The sequence below is a fragment of the Nicotiana tomentosiformis genome, chromosome 11 (genome assembly GCF_000390325.3).
Source record: "Nicotiana tomentosiformis chromosome 11, ASM39032v3, whole genome shotgun sequence".
Lineage (NCBI taxonomy): Eukaryota > Viridiplantae > Streptophyta > Magnoliopsida > Solanales > Solanaceae > Nicotiana > Nicotiana tomentosiformis.
The window spans coordinates 12,677,114-12,694,865 of NC_090822.1; the positions used below are offsets into that span (position 1 = coordinate 12,677,114).

General features: G+C 38.1%; 2 protein-coding genes across 3 annotated transcripts in view; both read right to left on the reverse strand.

The window, feature by feature from the left end:
• Positions 1-259: 259 nt before the first annotated feature.
• On the reverse strand, positions 260-6,982 carry LOC104084991 (DNA replication licensing factor MCM5). The gene is made up of 18 exons (XM_009588955.4): positions 6,582-6,982; positions 5,210-5,353; positions 4,926-5,105; positions 4,743-4,841; positions 4,508-4,644; positions 4,297-4,402; positions 3,756-3,890; positions 3,605-3,682; positions 3,324-3,428; positions 3,133-3,224; positions 2,923-3,055; positions 2,730-2,825; positions 2,204-2,295; positions 2,022-2,112; positions 1,490-1,599; positions 1,140-1,269; positions 948-1,049; positions 260-754 (listed from the first exon to the last, which is right to left on the reverse strand). The coding sequence occupies exons 1-18, from the start codon at positions 6,882-6,884 to the stop codon at positions 671-673; spliced, it is 2,217 nt and encodes a 738-aa protein (XP_009587250.1). The 5' UTR covers positions 6,885-6,982; the 3' UTR covers positions 260-670.
• Positions 6,983-13,329: 6,347 nt separating this feature from the next.
• LOC104093754 (dicer-like protein 4) overlaps positions 13,330-17,752 on the reverse strand; it is a 55,549-nt gene continuing 51,126 nt past the window's right edge. For both annotated transcript variants that reach the window (XM_070188006.1, XM_070188007.1), the window contains one exon: positions 13,330-13,801. In XM_070188006.1, coding sequence (XP_070044107.1) covers positions 13,648-13,801 — 154 coding nt within the window. In that variant the 3' untranslated portion in view covers positions 13,330-13,647. The remainder of the gene's footprint in view (positions 13,802-17,752) is intronic.

A 17,752-nucleotide genomic window follows, 5' to 3' on the forward strand; every position in this document is an offset into this window, starting at 1 on the left:
TTTTGGATTAAGGATGAAATTAAACTTTATGATTTCATTTTGTACTGTGAAGATCTCTTTGAATGTGAAATGATAACTTTGCTTTGAATCATCTGTATCCACATAAGAGTCCATAGCAAGTTACCAAATATTCAAACAGTAGGTGAAATGTAACCATAATTCTCTTATCTTTTCACGTTGTGTTTTACATTGTGAACTGTTGAGCTCCGACTTCCAAATTACAGAAAAGAAGGTAATCTTGATACCACGATACAAAATGTTGAAGCGAAGAGCAAATTTGGTACTAAACATTTGACTCTTAGGTTTAGAGTTTACAAGATAACCAAATTACATAAATATCCACTTCTAAATTCTGTTGAAATTGCAGAAAGTGCAGAATTCTTAAGCATTCTGGAGTCACACGGATAAATTACATTAGATGGCTCAAAGTAACTCAAACCATTTGACACGAGTGGACGTGCATTCCTACCTTGGACACTGCAGTTATCAGTAGACTAATGCAGAGGTGTTATCACAACACTAATTCCGAAAATTAAATATTTCTGCTTGATTTGCTGAAAGCATTAAAATCATCAAATTACATGTGATTTGATGACCAGTTGACTGGAGATAGTGTCCTTGTGATGTGAACTTGCTGAAAGTGCTTTAGAAGGCCAAGTAGAGCACATCATTAGGCTTTTCGGACTATGATTCTCCGTTCTCGTTTGTACTCCACTTCATCCCTTTGATGCATAATTATCAGCGCTCTCCTTACCTGACAATTTTTTAGCACTTGCATCAATACAAGGTGGCCTAGGAATATTGTTCTGGTATAATTTAGGAGGCTTCTACTGGTTTACTATCAAAGAAAGTCAATCAGATAGCACCAGAAATACAAATAAATGGAGAAACTAGGTGAATATTGATGACTAAATGGTATATAAGTGAAGCAGTGGAAGGACTCTTACAATTGATTCATTCATGCCCATCCTGGTCAGTTCATCAATTAGCCGTCTCTCTGATATATGGCTACCAATACCCATTCTTCTCTTAATTTGGGCTTCCGCTTGCTATTCATCGAGAAAAAAGTAACTTCATCAAAACAGTGACTAGAAGGACATATAACTGGAATATGAGTATTGATTGCCCAAGAGTCAAACCTTTATCTCATGTGCCATCTCAGGAGTAAGATTTATATGTTGATTGATTCCAGATCGTGCTGCATCCATTGTGGAATTTTGGAAGAGCCTAATTGCTTCCGTGACGTGATTCTCATTTGCAATTTGGGCGCTAAAATCATGATAAGAAAGAGGCAGATTATTGATCAAAGAACTGTTTATATAGGCGAATCTTATAAAAGGATAAAGAAAACAGTGAAAAGAAACACATGGAAAAAAGGAGGTTTCCTAAACAGTCTTAAATTGCATAGTTAATAGCAGGATGATTCAAGTCCCTGAAGCTTGATCCTATGCAAGAGACAAAGAAACTACTTATAATCGTGGTTACTTACAGTCTCATTCTTGCAAGAGCTTCACTCAACCTCACTATAGCCTCTAGTTGCCGCACAGTAATTGGTATTGCTGCTGCCTCCCCATTATCATTTGATTGCCGCCTCATTTGCTGCAGCAGATAACAGAAGAAGCAAATATCAGTGAGATGATGTACAACATTTTCACAGTCAAGAAAGGTTTTGGTAAAATGTTGCAGAAACGGGAAATCTAAGTTTTGAACAACTCCCCTAGTGAATCCCGAGTTTTTCAGACGGCCATTTGCAAGAGGTATACTTTTCTGTTATCATCCTAAAACAACTTAAACCTTTTATTAGAGGTATGGAGCATATAAATGACTAGAAAGTTAGTAAACTTCCCCACTTGAGAGCAATCCACCAGAACTGCGTACTTGAACAAAATAAACCAAAAAGTACCCACTTCTAATTTCAGTTTCAGTATTTGAAATTTCTTGATACATCCCATAAGCACTTTTTCAATAAATAGGTTGGTGATCCAGCAGACTGAGCATCAGGAGCCCAATGATGTAATTACCTGCCTAATTTTGACATAACTCTCTTGTAACATTGAGGCTGCAGCGGGTGATAGTCGTGGATGGCAATTGGTCCGACAATATTGTATATACCTGCACGAGGAACTCAATTGCTTCAACATACAGACCTTGACAATTACAACAATAGTGTAGTGCTCAACTTAAAGCCAGGTTAGAAACCAACCTCTTCAACCAATTATACTCCTTAGAAGTTCTAGTGTCATCCCTAGATGCCTCAGCAGATGCATGGACCTTGATGATATGGCTAGCAATACTCTGTAGTGAAAAAAATACTCAGTGGAAGCACAAACTTAAGGAAATATATATCATCTTTAGATGACATAGAAATTTCATTGCTAGCATCAAGTAGACGCAAGAAGATAGTACAAGGGTACTACAATTGAGCTCACAAGGATATTTTGAAAATTAATTACCCATTTATTTGCGTATTCATGCCCAGCATACTAAGCATACTATCTAGATGCCTAGTAGCTAGATTAAAATGAAGTCTACCATACAAATTTTCATTTCACCCACAGACTTGGGAGAGAATCTTTCTCTTACCTTGTCCTGACTACCCATTTATTCGTGTATTCATGCCCAGCATACTAAGCATACTACCTAGATGCCTAGTAGCTATATTAAAATGAAGTCTGTACCCACACAAATTTTCATTTCACCCAGACTTGGGAAAGAGAATTTTTTCTTACCTTGTCCTGACTGAACATCCTAATGTCTTTCACAATGAATATCAAATCGAATCTTGAAAGAATTGTTGTCTGCAAGTCAATGTTATCTTGTGCAGTCTGCAATGCAAACAGCACATCAACTCCTGTTCTATTGCCAACACAAGCTGCAGAAAATTGTAAAAACATTAAAACAATTGAAAGGAATTATATTGACCTTGAGATCATCATAGCGTCCAGATGGAGGATTAGCCGCTGCAAGCACGGAGGTTCTTGAATTAAGGACTGTTGTTATTCCTGCCTTAGCAATGGAAATTGTTTGCTGCTCCATAGCTTCATGAATAGCAACCCTAGGCACCAGTAAGAAGCTCTTTAGAAGAGCTCATGATAGAGTAGACAAGAGTATGATGTTCTAACTAAAATCTACCTATCTTCTGCCCTCATTTTGTCAAACTCATCTATACAGACAACTCCTCCATCTGCCAAGACCATGGCTCCTCCTTCTAGGTAAAATTCACGCTGAATTGTTTCATAAAGAAACTCATCATTTCAAGATATATTGAAAATGACACATTTATCTGAAATGGCTTCTAGACTAGGGAAAATATGGAAACTTACAGAGCTATTATCCCTGATGACAGAAGCTGTGAGACCAGCAGCTGAAGATCCTTTGCCAGAAGTGTATACGGCTACTGGGGCCGTCTTTTCCACAAATTTTAGAAACTAACAGGTAAAAATAAATAATTCAGACTCTCATTTGCATTGGAAATAAAAACTAGGATGAGTAACAAAAGAAAACTTTTGAACCAAATGCCAACTTAAATGGCTCCCTCATGAAGATGAAATTTCAATATTAACAGCAAACTGCCACCATTGTATTCAGTGAAAGTAAAACTGACCTGTGATTTAGCAGTTGAGGGATCCCCCAAGAGTAATACATTGATATCACCTCTTAATCTTACACCATCGGGCAAGAACTGCACAAATAGAGTTAGAAATAAACCAATAAATAAACAAAGAGCATTTAACATTGAAGGCAAAATGACATACCTTCCTTGACCCTCCAAATAAAAGGCATGCTACAGCTTTCTTTACATCAACATGCCCAAATATTGAGGGAGCAATCTTTGAGCATATCTTTTCATAAGCATCCTTATCGGATGCAAATTTCTGAAATTCTTCTTTCTGCAAAAAGGAAGGCCATGAGAACTGATACATACAGGAAAATCCAAACAGAGTAAAACAATGACCAAATTGGAAACTAATGCTGTCCAAACAGTACAGGAACGTCATCGGCGTACTATTAGCAAACTGTTATATCCTCTAACTGCAAGGCATATTCATTAAGTACTTGATCTGCTACAAAGAGGTAAACCCTCCCCCCAGTCCATAGCTTGACCGACATTACTTAATCTTCCCCATCCTTTCTCCACTCTATGTTCATGCTTCTTTGCATGTTTTTCTACTGCGACTTGTGGAGATATGTAGGTGGAGACAATTATCTGTATGCAGTCCACTCACTTGAAAGCATGTTGCTAGCTGTAGTTCAAATCTCTCAATTAGCACATTCTATTGATAATTTAGAAATTACCTCATCTACTGTGAAGTTGGCTGACCCTCGAGAATTGGCCTCATTCGTTTCTTCCATTCCAACAACTCTAATATAAGGCTGCCTAACAGCAACAGCTCCTTTGTGACTGCATCCCAGTTCAGAACATAGATCCCGGAAGTTAAAAGAAGATAACAAAGTGACAACACTACAAAAACAATTAAAGTTCATTTATCACTTGGTAGACTCTTACGATGTTGATGAATTTGAAGCCTGAAAAATACTGTAGATCCCCATTATAGTCAGCCTTGTACCAGGCACTATTGTTTGAACAAGATGGCGATCTATAGACAGAAGCATATTTCTTGGAAGCTCTCCCGTAGGGACATCCTACAATTACCCCAACAGAAAACACAAATGAAATGAGAGTATGATTATAAAGAAAGCCAGCAGTCAAGCTTCTATTCTGGAACTAAATGTTCCCTCACCTCAGGGTTTTCCTGCAATTTGAGCGTCTGCTGGTCAACATACTTACTTTTATCTGGAACCACTACCCATGGATCAATAGGACATGGGTCTTCCCCCACCTGGAAAAAATCCTACCATTAGAATGTCATCCAAATTACAACCTCAAATAAAGAGTTTCAAATTATTATTTTATTCCATCAAACCTGAGGAACATGATCACAAGAACGTGGTACAATAGCTCCTCCAAGCCCTGGGCGACATGGAACGATCTTCACATTTTTGCAGTTCTTACATAGCAAGGTTACATAAGTTGCTTTTGCCTTGGTCCTTGATGCAGCAATAACGATCCCAGATACCTTGACCAGCTTTGATATATATTGTGCCTAAACAAGACAAATAGGATTATAAAAATAGGGGGATAAGTAGATCAATTAGAGCAAAACTTAAGATAATAAAGAAAATGAAAAAGTTCAAACAGAAAACTAACCCCAAGGGAACGCATTGACATTGGATCCTGCTCTGACCTTAAGAGTATTTGTACTTCACCAATCTCTGGCTCCTCCATTTCTCCACTCTCACCAGCTACCCTCGATCTCAAACTAGCCAGAACTTCAGCTGCTGCAGTTTCAAACTAGATAACCCCGAGACCATCCAGTAGAGGACACAAGAAAACCAAATGTTATTCAGTAGTAGGTTCTTAAAAGCTTCCACATTAAAGAAACTACAGTATTTCATGCAATTGAAGACAATGATGCACTATCTAAAACACACTGATCTTAAGTGTACTTTTCACTTACAAAAAGCGTTTTAGTTCAACAGTGAATAAAGGACACAGCCACTACCTTCAGTTGTAACAACATACACACAAAAACTATGCCTCAATCCCAAACTAGTTGAGGTTGAATAGTATATGCCCCCTTCTACAACTATTCCGTAACCCAAAAATGCAACTACAGGGACATCCTGTAAAATGCATATACATTTACCTTTATGAAAATTCAAATTTGTCTAGAAACTCAACCCATTTGGTAAGCATGGAGTAAATGAGGCTATAGCATACATCAGTACAACAACCATCATTCACTCATTTGCCTCACCAAACATAACTCTAACTATATAAACCTCAAGTGCAGAAAGCTATATACACAAACTACAATAACATGAACCATAATTTGCATCAACCGTATCGTTTTCCCTAATCAACGCAATCATAATCCATCGTAATCATTCATTCCAGCAAATCCGGATATAATTTCAAGAAAAAAAAACATGTTACAACTAAGCAGAGCCTTGTGTTTTTAATAAACAATTGCTACTCCCTATACAACTACAAAGAATCAAGCATTCTAATTGGATTAAATTAATATCAAGTGGATCCTTTATGCGTCAACCATTGATGATAAATAACTACAAGTTCAATTCTCTATTAAGCTCTATAGTCCATCAATCACAAATTCACATCAACATATGCCACATATGGCTAACAACGCAGAGAAATGTAATTAGTGCATATTTAATATTTGTGTATCTTTTGTAGATTTCTTAACACGTATCTAGGATCTCCAAAGCTACTATTACCTTTGTACATCCACCCTTGTCAAAGGGTCATAGTACAACATAATCATACATTTCAACAAATCCAAATGTAATTACAAACAAACAAACAAAAAAACTAAATATCCATGGATCCTTTATCAGTCATTTATTGAATTATAACTAACTACCAAAAAATGCTAGGTGATTTATTTCTATTTGCCTAACCCTTGGTGGGCAGAGTATAACTACAAGTGCATCAGCCACAAATTCACATCCACATACGGCTAAAAACGCAGAGAAATGTAATTAAATTGGTTTCATACCAGAGGAAGGTAATCGGCAGGGTTCTGGCGGAGGAGTTCGGGTAGGGTTTGGTCCCGCTCGTACGAAAGGAGGTCTGAAAGGTTAATAATTAGGTAATTTTGGTTCTCGAGAAGTGCTTCTCTGTAAGGGAATACATTCGGCTGAGTTTTGTCGGGGAAGTTTCGTATGAACTCCTTGAATTTCCGGAGGATGACGTGGCGGCTCGCCACTCCATTTTCATTATCTCCGGTTGCTCCGCCGCCGCCGTGTGGAAACTGAGCTTGGTCGCTGTAGTATACTGCTCCTTCGTCCCAGCCTGACATCTCTCTTTCTCTCTCTAAAAGTTCTTCTCTCTTTCTCTCTCTGTTTAACTCACTTTCAGTTTCAGATCTCTCTCTCTTTGTGGCTTCAGCTTCAGACTTTGCGGAGGGTTTTAGAGGGAGTATGATTTTGGCGGGAAACACTTGGCGGGAAAATATGCACGTGAGTAGTGCGTGCGTGGGAAGAGGGGGGGCTCCTGTTCAAATATATAAAACTTGTGAGTCATAAAGAAAAATAGTGAACAATACACATTGAATGAGTGAAAATCATCTCCACCTCCCAACTTTTTTTTTTATATAATATACATTCTTCCCCCTCCTAACTTACGTAATATTTATTTTGCCCGTTGACATTTCCAATTCGCATTGTATGTAATACTTTTTAAAAAAATTATATATAATATTTATTTTACCCTAGATGATATTACTTATTATTTAGATTATTTTATATTTTATTATGAATTGATATGAGTTCAATAAAACTAAAAATACAATAGTTCTTTTATAAATTTTGTTACTGTATCTACCGCTAATTTTTATGATTATTATTTTAATATTATGCGCGCTACGTATATATATTTAAGTTCTACATTCTCTTACTGATGAAATATTTTCTAAATGTAACTTAAATTTCTCTGAAAGTATAAATAGATAATCACTAAAAATACATTATCAAATCTATCTCTATTTATTTTTTGTATTTCCTGCATTAAGTGTATGTAAGGGTTGACAAACGGGCGGGACGGGGCGGATATGTGTGGGTCGAAAATAGGTATGCAAAAACGAATAAATTATTTGACCCATCTATATTTAACATGGATAGAAAATAGGTTAATCGATGGATAATATGAATACTTGTATTATCCATGACTTCTTGAATGTGATCACTTTTGGGGAAATTTCTAGTCTTCTAAATTTAAGGGACTCCCGATTTGAGTCTTTGCAAATGTAACACATTGGTTATCCGTTGAGTATCTATTTTCTAAATGGATAATATAGATTTTATACATATTTGATTCATTTTTAAAAAGTTCATTATCCAACCTATTTTTAGTGGATAATATGGATGGATAATTTTCTTTTTTATCCATTTGTATGTATAAATGTGATGACCCGATATGTCATTTTTAATTTTAACCTTTATTTCTGTATTCCGAGACCTTAAATAGCTCTGTTTAGCCTTCCTCGATTTTGCGTGCGCTCCATATCTCTTTTCTGAAAAAATTTAATGTGAAAAACTAAAGAAAATGTGAAATTTTGTCTTACAAACTCATTGAGTTGACTTCGGTCAACGTTTTGTGTAAATATACCCGGATCAGTATTTTGACGGTCCCGATTAGTCCGTATCATTATTTGGGACTTGGGCATATGCCCGGAATCGAATTCAGAAGTCCCTAGCTTGATTTAACGCCATTTGTCGAAAACTATAAATTTAAGGGTTTAAAGAATTCCTAAGTTTGACCGTAAATTGACTTTGTTCATATCGGGTTCGGATTATGATTCCGAGAGTTAGAGTAGCTCTATTATATCATTTGGTACTTACATGCAAAATTTGAGATTATTCTGAATTGATTTGACATGTTCCCGCGCGAGTTATAGAATTGAAAATTTCATAAATTCATTAAGTTCGAATCGAGGTGTGATTTGTAGTTTTGACGTTGTTTGATGTGATCTAAGACCTCAAGTAAGTCCGTGTTATATTACCGGACATGTTGGAATATTCATACGGGGACCCGAGGGGCTCAGATGAGTTTCGGATCGTTTGGATCATTCTTGGTTAAGTTGGGCAGGTCTATTGTGGTGTGTCCGCATCTACGAGGGCTGGTCCCAGATGCGAGCCCGCAGATGCAGCACATTGATCGCAGAAGGGGAAACATACTAGGCTTGGGGACCATCGCATATGCGGAGAAATGAAGTGCACCTGCGTGCGCTTCGAAGCGAGAAACTGGCGCAGTAGCGGCCTTATATATGCGCGTTTACTTGTCGCACCTGCAATGTCGCAGGAGCGGATAGTTTTCTGCAAGTGCGAGAGCCATTTCTCCAATGACCTTCCGCAGAAAGCGGAACTTCTCTCGCACAAGCGACGCCGCATATGCGGCCAATATGTCGCAGGGGCGAACATGTCTCGACAGAAACACATATTTCGGGGTTTGGTATTTTTATCATTTTTGAGTTTGAAGCCTCGGCTTTGAGCGATTTCAGAGGGATTTTTCACGAGTATGAGGTGGGTAAGTGTTCTTTATCCGAAATTGATTATATTTCGTGATTTCATAACTATTTTATATCATTAGTGTCACGACCCAAACTCCCTATGTATAACATCGTGATGACACCTAGTCTCTACGACTAGGTAAGCCTAACAAAATGCGAAAAATAACAAAACGAAAGTAAAATTTGGCAACTAACAACACTGGATAATTGAATAACTAGTAATAATATCGCTCGACATGTACAATAACCAATACTCTATAAATACACAGTCTTCCCAAAATCTGGAACATCGTAAGTCACAAGCTACAGAAGAAAAATAGCATTTCTATACAGTAGAGTCTAATAAAAGGAATACAGGAAGTGTTTGACATAGGGGGTGAGGTACCGCCTTGTAGTGTCAAAAGTAAATGTGCAGGGAGAACTCATGAGGAACCGCTTCGTAGTCTCAAAAGTAAATGTGCAGGGAGAACTCCTGAGGAACCGCCACGTAGTCTCAAAAGTAATTTTACAGGGAGAACTCCCAAGGAACTGTCTCGTAGTCTCAAAAGTAAACACACAACTCAAACTGATAAATACAACAGTTAACAACAAGATTTCTATAGTTAATACTGATAAAGAACAAGGAAAAATAGAAAATCAACTAGGCATGCTTCACAGAGTTCAAATAAGCAGTTAAAGATTGTAGACATGCGATATTAGACTAAACAGGATAACTACACATGTTGGTATAACGCAAATAAGAATGAAAAGCAAATTACTACTTAGAAAATGGTATAACCCAAATTAAAAGGAAAACAGGTTGCTACTTAGTAAAATCAGGTTTTACAACAAATAGCTCGTGTACGTACTCGTCACCTCGCGTACATGGCGCTCACATATCACAACAGTACCAAATCCTAAGGGGATTTCCCCCGCACAAGGTTAGGCAAGCCACTTACCTCGCACCAAGCTCAATCAATCAGTAAGAATGCCCTTTCCTCAATTATCCGACTCTGAATGGCCCAATTCCAGCCAAAACAATTTCATACCATGAATACAACTATAATAGACTAATTTAATTAATGAAATCAAGACTTTAACAAGAATTTCGAAAATCGCCCTAAAAAGCCTCCCCGGCCCACATTTCGAAATCGGGTAAAAGTCAAAAAATATGAACACCCATTCACTCACGAGTCCACTCGTACCAAAATTATCCAAATATGATATCAAAATCTCAATCAAAACCCAAAATCTTAGTGGAAAAACTTCTTCTCATTTTCCCTAAATTTTCCACCCAAATTCGAAATTAAAAGATGAAATTAGTGATAGATTAGTGGGATATAAACAAAATCAAGGGAAGAATCGTTACCCAATTGATGTCTCTGAAAATCCCTAAAAATCTCGCCCAAATCCGAGCTCTCAAACTCAAGTTTTGATAAAAATGTCCAACCCTCGATTTTGGAAACTTTAACAGGCATTTCCTTAGCTTCTTCGCGAACGCGACCACACCCTCGCGTTCGCGAAGCACAAATTTACTTCGGCCCAAAATCTTCCATTGCAAACGCGATGTCCTTGTCGCGAATGCGAAGACCACTCAGCTCGACCCTACACGAATGCGGGACCAACGTCGCGAACGCGTAGGCAAAAAGGGCATGGGGACCCAGTTGGCCAATACCTCCACGCGAACGCGGGACCTCCGTCGCGAACGCGTAGACCAAGTACCTCAGTGCTTCGCGAACGCGAGACCTTCATCGCGAACGCGAAGCACAAAAATTTTGCCTGCCTCCAGTTCCTCTTCGAGAACGCGAGACTCCCCTCGCGAACGCGAAGAAGGAAACAAGAACTGAAGAACACCAGAAATCTGCAATCTCTCCTAAGTCCAAAATGATCCGTTAACCACCCGAAATCAACACGAGGCCCCCAAGACCTCAACCAAATATACCTACAAGTTCTAAAACACTATATGAACTTAGTCGAGCCTTCAAATCACATCAAACAACGCTAAAAATACGAATCACCCTCCAATTCACACTTAATGAACTTTGAAACTTCAACTTCTACAACTGATGCCGAAACATATCAAATCACGTTCGATTAACCTTAAATTTTGCACACAGGTCATAATTGACATTCGGACCTACTCCAACTTCCGGAATCGGAATCCGACCCCGATATCAAAAAGTCCACTACCGGTCAAAATCTCCAAAAATTCTACTTTCGCCAATTCAACCCAAAATCAGCTACATACCTCCAAAACACAATCCAGACACGCTCCTAAGTTCAAAATCACCCAACGGAGCTAACGGAACCGACAAAACTTCACTTCGGAGTCGTCTTCACATAGTCCGACTACGGTCAAAATCCTAAGACTTAAGCTTCCATTTTAGGGACTAAGTGTCCCAAAACACTCCGAAACCAAAAACGGAACCTCCCAAATCACATAAGCATAAAAAGATACGGGGAATGCAGTAAATAGGGGATCGGGGCTAATACACTCAAAACGACTGGTTGGGTCGTTACAATTAAATGGAAGAAATGAGAATTTTTGTAAAATCTTTCAAGAATTTAAAATGAGGATTTGAAGGGCGATCCGATATCAGAATTTGTTAATTTTGGTATGGTTGGACTCGTATCGGAACGAGTGTTCGGGCTTTGTGAATTTTATTAGGTTTCGAGATGCGGGCCCGGGGGAGGGGGAATGGGGTTGACTTTCGTTAAATTTTTCGAAAATGATCTAAATTGGACCTCTTTAAAATTTGTGAGTAGTTTCTAAAGCTTAATTTGAATTGTTGGCCGATTAATTGCTAGGTTTGGTTGGTTTGGAGGCTTGTTCAAAAGGCAAGGCCGTGGTTGAGTGATTGCTTGAATTGTGGAGCGAGGTAAGTGTTGTGGTTAACCTTGACTTGAGGGATTATGACTTGTTTGCCGATTTGCTACATAATTAACGTGTGGGTACAACGTATATATGAGGTGACGAGCATTTATGTATTGTTGTGGGATAAAGCATGCGGGTGAAATTTGTTTCCTTGTGATTTATTGCCTTTTTATTTATGATATCCATGCCTAGGTTACATTATTACTTAATTGATCATTTCTCCCATTATTATTGCTTAATTAGTAATGGTGGAGTATTTTGGAAGTTGAGGTTTGGTATCGTGGCATCATATTTGACATAAAACACATTCACTATGCTATTTTATCTTCCGAATTTATATTATTTTTACTAAGGGAGAGTGTTAAAGCACGAAGGGTGATGCCGTGCCATCTTTATACCGTATGTTGTCCGTCTTTATTGGTTGATGATTTATTTGGCTATCTTGTGATGTCATACCTGTTGCAGTTATCGTATCTCTTTCCCCTTTGGCATGTCCATTCCCAATTATACATTGTTAAATCTCTATTTTGTTGCTGTCTCGTACACACACACACATATATATATATATATATATGTTTGTACATGTTTATTTACGTGAGTGTCCTATCATAGCCTCGTCACTACCTCGTCAAGGTTAGGCTCGACACTTACGGGGTACATTGGGTCGGTTGTACTCACATTACACTTTCCACTTCTTGTGCAGATTTTGGTACTGGACCTAACTATACGTGAGGTGCGCCAACTCGAATTATCGCATACGGAGGCTTGAGGTAGATATATTGACGTGCGCAAACCTTGAAGTCCCCTTCTACCTTATCCTAGCTGTTTATTTCATTTTAGACAGTTTTACTTTCATTCAGACCATTATTTATATTATTCTAGTCGTTCGTGCACTTGTCACACCAGTTCTAGGATGGTATTTAGACATCATTGTTAATTTTTGGTTTACTCATTCTATTCTAGATTTATTTCGATTATATTGGTTTCTTTATTATTATTCAATTTGAAGTGTTAAAAATGGCTAAAATTATTCTAACGTTGGCTTGCCTAACAAGTAAAATGTTAGGCGCCATCACATCACGTTATTCTAACGTTGGCTTGCTTAGAATTGTATTTTCTACTATTATACCTTGAAAGAAAAAGAAGTGCCTATCATTTTCTTGTTAAATTAACGTTATATCATAAGAAACAATTAAGTAAAACTGATAATAGAAAATGACAGACTTGGTACAAATTAGCAAGTTCCTACATACTCTGTAAGGTAATCTTTTCCCTCATTTACACTCAACGGCAATAGCACAGGAATTTCAAGTAGCAGGCATCTGTGAGACTGACTGGTTTAATCAAGAAGAAAGCGAACAAAAAAATGAAGAAAAAAGAGAATTGAAATAAAAACACCAAGAATGGGATACTTTTTTTCCCACCAAGAATGGGATGACCTCCAAAAAATGGCAGGCCTGATATGATTTCAATGCCTAAAGCAATTTGCCAAGTACAACTAATTACATCATTTAGCACCTATTCTATTTGCAGCGACACCAGGAGTGAGTGAGAAAGACCCCTTTATCACCTGGTTAATATACAAATTATATACCTGTATACATATAGGATAGACATACAGCCGTATTATCGTTGCGCTAAAGATCATACATACATTTTTTGTTACTTTTAATTAAGTCAGTATTCAGAGGGTAAGCACTCTCAGTTATTGAACATATATCCTTCCTGCTTCAAGAACCAAAGTGCCCCTTCCGCTGCATCCTCAGCTGCATCTTTCTTTTTCGCCCGAGGAGCTCCACAAGACTCTATAACTCTCGAGGTTTCTTCAATTTCCACCACCACCCGAAAAGTAAACCTGAAGACGATTTTGTAAAATTAAAGAGGGGACATAATGTATGCAGTTTGGAGAACATGGGGGGGGGGGGGTTGGGCACAACATAAGCTATTTACTTTAACACCTCTCCCTCCATCCCTCCCTCTCACAATAAAGGTAGGTGCCATAGGCTATAAAATGTCAAGGATTTTCAGTGCACAGAAATAATCAAGAAATTGAGGATGATGTTAGTGGTTTTTACCTTTTCTGGTTAGATCAGATGACAAACTTAAAGACATGGATTCCCAAGGACAGCATTAAACCACATAACCAGCAAGGATTTTCTTTATGTTAATAGGTTCCAAGAATTAAACTTGAGAACTACAAGTGCAAAATAAAAATTTAAACAATCAAATAGTGCAGAAATTAACCAGATACAAAGTATGATTGCATATATCCTCCCATCTCAAGCTGAACTTTTCTTCTATATGGTGCATTGATTTCTACTTGGTAGATTCCCCACATCGGTTGTGGATGGAGTAATTGGTCTCCTTATATGGTCTTGGCCAATCTTCACCTTTTGAGCTAACTTTTCGGGTTGAATTAGGCTCAAGGTCCATTATCTTTGTAACACCCCGTACATTTGGACTAGGTGTGGATATGTTAAATGGGTATTAATTTGATATTTTAGACATATGAAGTCCCATCGGGATGAGTATCAGTGGAAATAGTTGTTTTGGAATCAAGATGGAGAGTGAGGTGCATAAGATTCAATAAAATCGACTAAGTTTATGGAAGGTACTGCCTTCTAGAAGAATGTCGTAAATTTATAGCCCTTTGAAATAGCTTTCCAACGATATATTATGGAGCCCAAACGTATCTCTGTGCAAAACGTTACGTGTGTTTTACAGAGCAGTGCACAATATGCGCGGCCAGGTGCGCGCCCAGAGGGTCACGTGCGCGGCCGCGCACTTGAGGCAGTGCTACTGCCATTTTGCGCGGTCAGGCCTTCAGGTGCGTACCTGGGGGGTCATTTTTAAAGCCCTACTTCGTCCCCCCCACCCCAAAACACAAAAATTTGCTCTAGAAAGGGAAGCTCTCAAGAAGCTCTCCCAAGGTCCCTCCACCATCCAAGGTAAGTTCGAATGGTGATTCTAAGTTGATTTCAATTCCTCAATACCTTATTAACATGGGTAAACCCTCCAAATTGTTAGATATTCGATTGGGGCATCATTGTTGAGAGAAGGAACCCTAGAACTCGAATTCAAGAGGATTGAACTTAAAAAAGGTAATGTCTTCACTCTCTAATTGATTATACCATTGATTATAGACTCTATGTTCATGAGATATGAGTTGATGAGTTTAATAGAAAAGCATGAACGGTTATAGGTTTGGGTTATTGATTGTTGATTATTGGTTAAAGGGTGTTGTTTATCTTACGAGTGATGAAGAATGGTATTGATTATAACAATTTGAGATTTTAGTATTATCTAGGAGCAAAAGAATGGGTTGTTGGGTGTAGAAACATCATTAATAAGGACTATGAAGCTTTATGCCTACCAAGTGTTTGATAAAAGGCCTAAGCGGCCAAAACATAAGTATTATTGCTAATATGGAATCCCTTTGACTTGTATTGATATAGATTAAAGTTGAAAGGGTTGGCGAATGTTGTATTACGCTCAAGAGAAGGAAGTTAAGGTATGCGAGGCTAACTCTCTACGTTTGGGAATGTTAATGATTCTCCCTACGTCTCATTCTTATGACTATTACAAATTTCCTCAGAAAGTAATTATGCCTCAGTTCCATGAATAGTTGTAGACGTTACTAATTGCCTCAGAAATATAGTTAAGCCTAGTTCCCTGAATAATTGCAGAACTTCTATTCTCTAGCTTCATAATTCGTTCATGACTTTCATTCCGAACGTTGTGGGCTCAGTGCGTAATCAATATAGACTTGTGTTAACTCCCATGAGTCTCAGCCTAGATTACCAGCATGCCATAAATAGTTGAAACATAAGTCCTCATAATCAGTTCATGAATACATGTCTTAGTTCAATTCTATTCATCATTCAAGTATCATGTAACTCAATATCGTTCAGTATCATGTATTACAGTACGATTCTCAGTTCATGTTTTTAAATCCCTGAATGTTGAACACCTGTATTTGGGCCTGAGGCCGTAGTTTATGCTTTATGCATGTTTGGGCCTGAGGCCGTAGTTGATGCTTTATACATTTTTGGGCCTGAGGCCGTAGCTTGTGCACATATATATTGGGCTCGAGGCCGTAGTTTATTCAGATAAACAGGTTGTTCATCATTCAGAAGAGAGAATATTCATATCCTTACTTCCTTTGTTCAGTTATCATTTCAGTTATCAATTCTCAGTTATCAGCTTAGTTTCAGTTTCAGCATTTATAATTCTTTCTTTCAGTTGCTTTACATACCAGTGCAATTCAAATGTACTCACGTCCCTTTTGCCCGGGGCCTGCATCTCACGATACAGGTAATGATCTACAGGTTGATGATTCAGAGCGCTAGGATTCTCGTACCAGCTATTTGGTGATCCCTAGTTCTTTCGGGGCATTATCATCACTTTGCAATCTTTCAGTATTTATAGATAGTCAGTATTTTCAGTACTTCATTAGAGGCTTCATAGACTAGAGTAACAGTTAGACAGAGTCACACACTTTTCATGTTAAGCAATGTTGGCTACAAATACGTTTCAGATTTATGTTAGTATTTCCGCACTTGATTTATATCATTCAAACTTTCAGTATATCATCATGTGTTAATTTATCTTCCGTATTCAGTATGGGCCCATATTATATTTACACTCCAAATGTCCAGTTCTGAGCTTGTGTGTCGGTGTGTGTGCGTAGGGAGGGGGTGTTAGAGACCTACATCAGTTGTGGATGAGACTTTTGGTCTCCTTACATGGTCTTGAAAAATCCTTACTTCATGAGCTAACTATTGGGGTTGAGTTAGGCCCAAGTTCCATTTCTTATCGGTACTTGTTGGAGGCATAAGTTTCCTAGGCTTCATTCATGAATGTCAAATAAGAGTGGCAAGTGGGCCGGGCCCATGGGCTAAGTGGGCTAAACGGACTGGGACTGTTAGGCCTGCTAGAGGTGGACCGGTTCTTAGCTAGGAACCGTTAGGACCGGACCCGTTTACCCGCCAAGAGACCGGGACCGGATCGGTCCCTTGGCGGGTCCAACGAATATTTTATTTTTAAAAAAAGAGCCGTTTGTTGTTTGAAAAAAAAGAGCTGTTGAGGGTTTAAAAAATAGCCATTTAACTCCCCCAACTTAGTTTTAACACCAAACTTTTTATTATTACACTTTTTCCCTATTTTCTACTATAAATACCCTCTCATTCTTTCATTTTCTTACAAAATCAATATCAATCTATCTAAATCTCTCTCTAATTTTGTTCTATATTTGCTACAATTGTTTACTTTATCAAAACAAAATAGTGAAAAAATTGTGAGGTTGCTACTATTACTTACTTTATTCCAAAAAATAGTAAAACAATATTAAGGTTGTTACAATTTGGTTCTAGTAGTAATTATTTTTCACAACTAAATGAGCTTGAAGTTTATATGTCGCAGCAACTTGAGGAAGTGAATCCCGATGGCACCTTTAATATTTTGCAATGGTGGAAGGACAAAGAAAATACTTTTCAATTCTTTCAAGGATGACCCGAGACATTTTAACTATTCAAGCTTCAATCGTGGCATCAGAGAGCGCTTTCAGTCAAGCAAGACTTCAAATCTGTGATTATAGAGCGTCTATGAGGGAGAACTTGGAAAATCAGTACTTTTCAGAGATTGAATCCGTTCGGAAAGAAGAAATTTTGGACTTGGCTGAATTACAACCAGAGGTAGACGAAGCTTACGAAGAAATGCTAGCTGAACTTGCTGAGGATGCTGCTTCGCCCGACAATGGAAGCGGCGATGACCAAGCTACTTTTCCGCCACCACCAACGGAACTTCC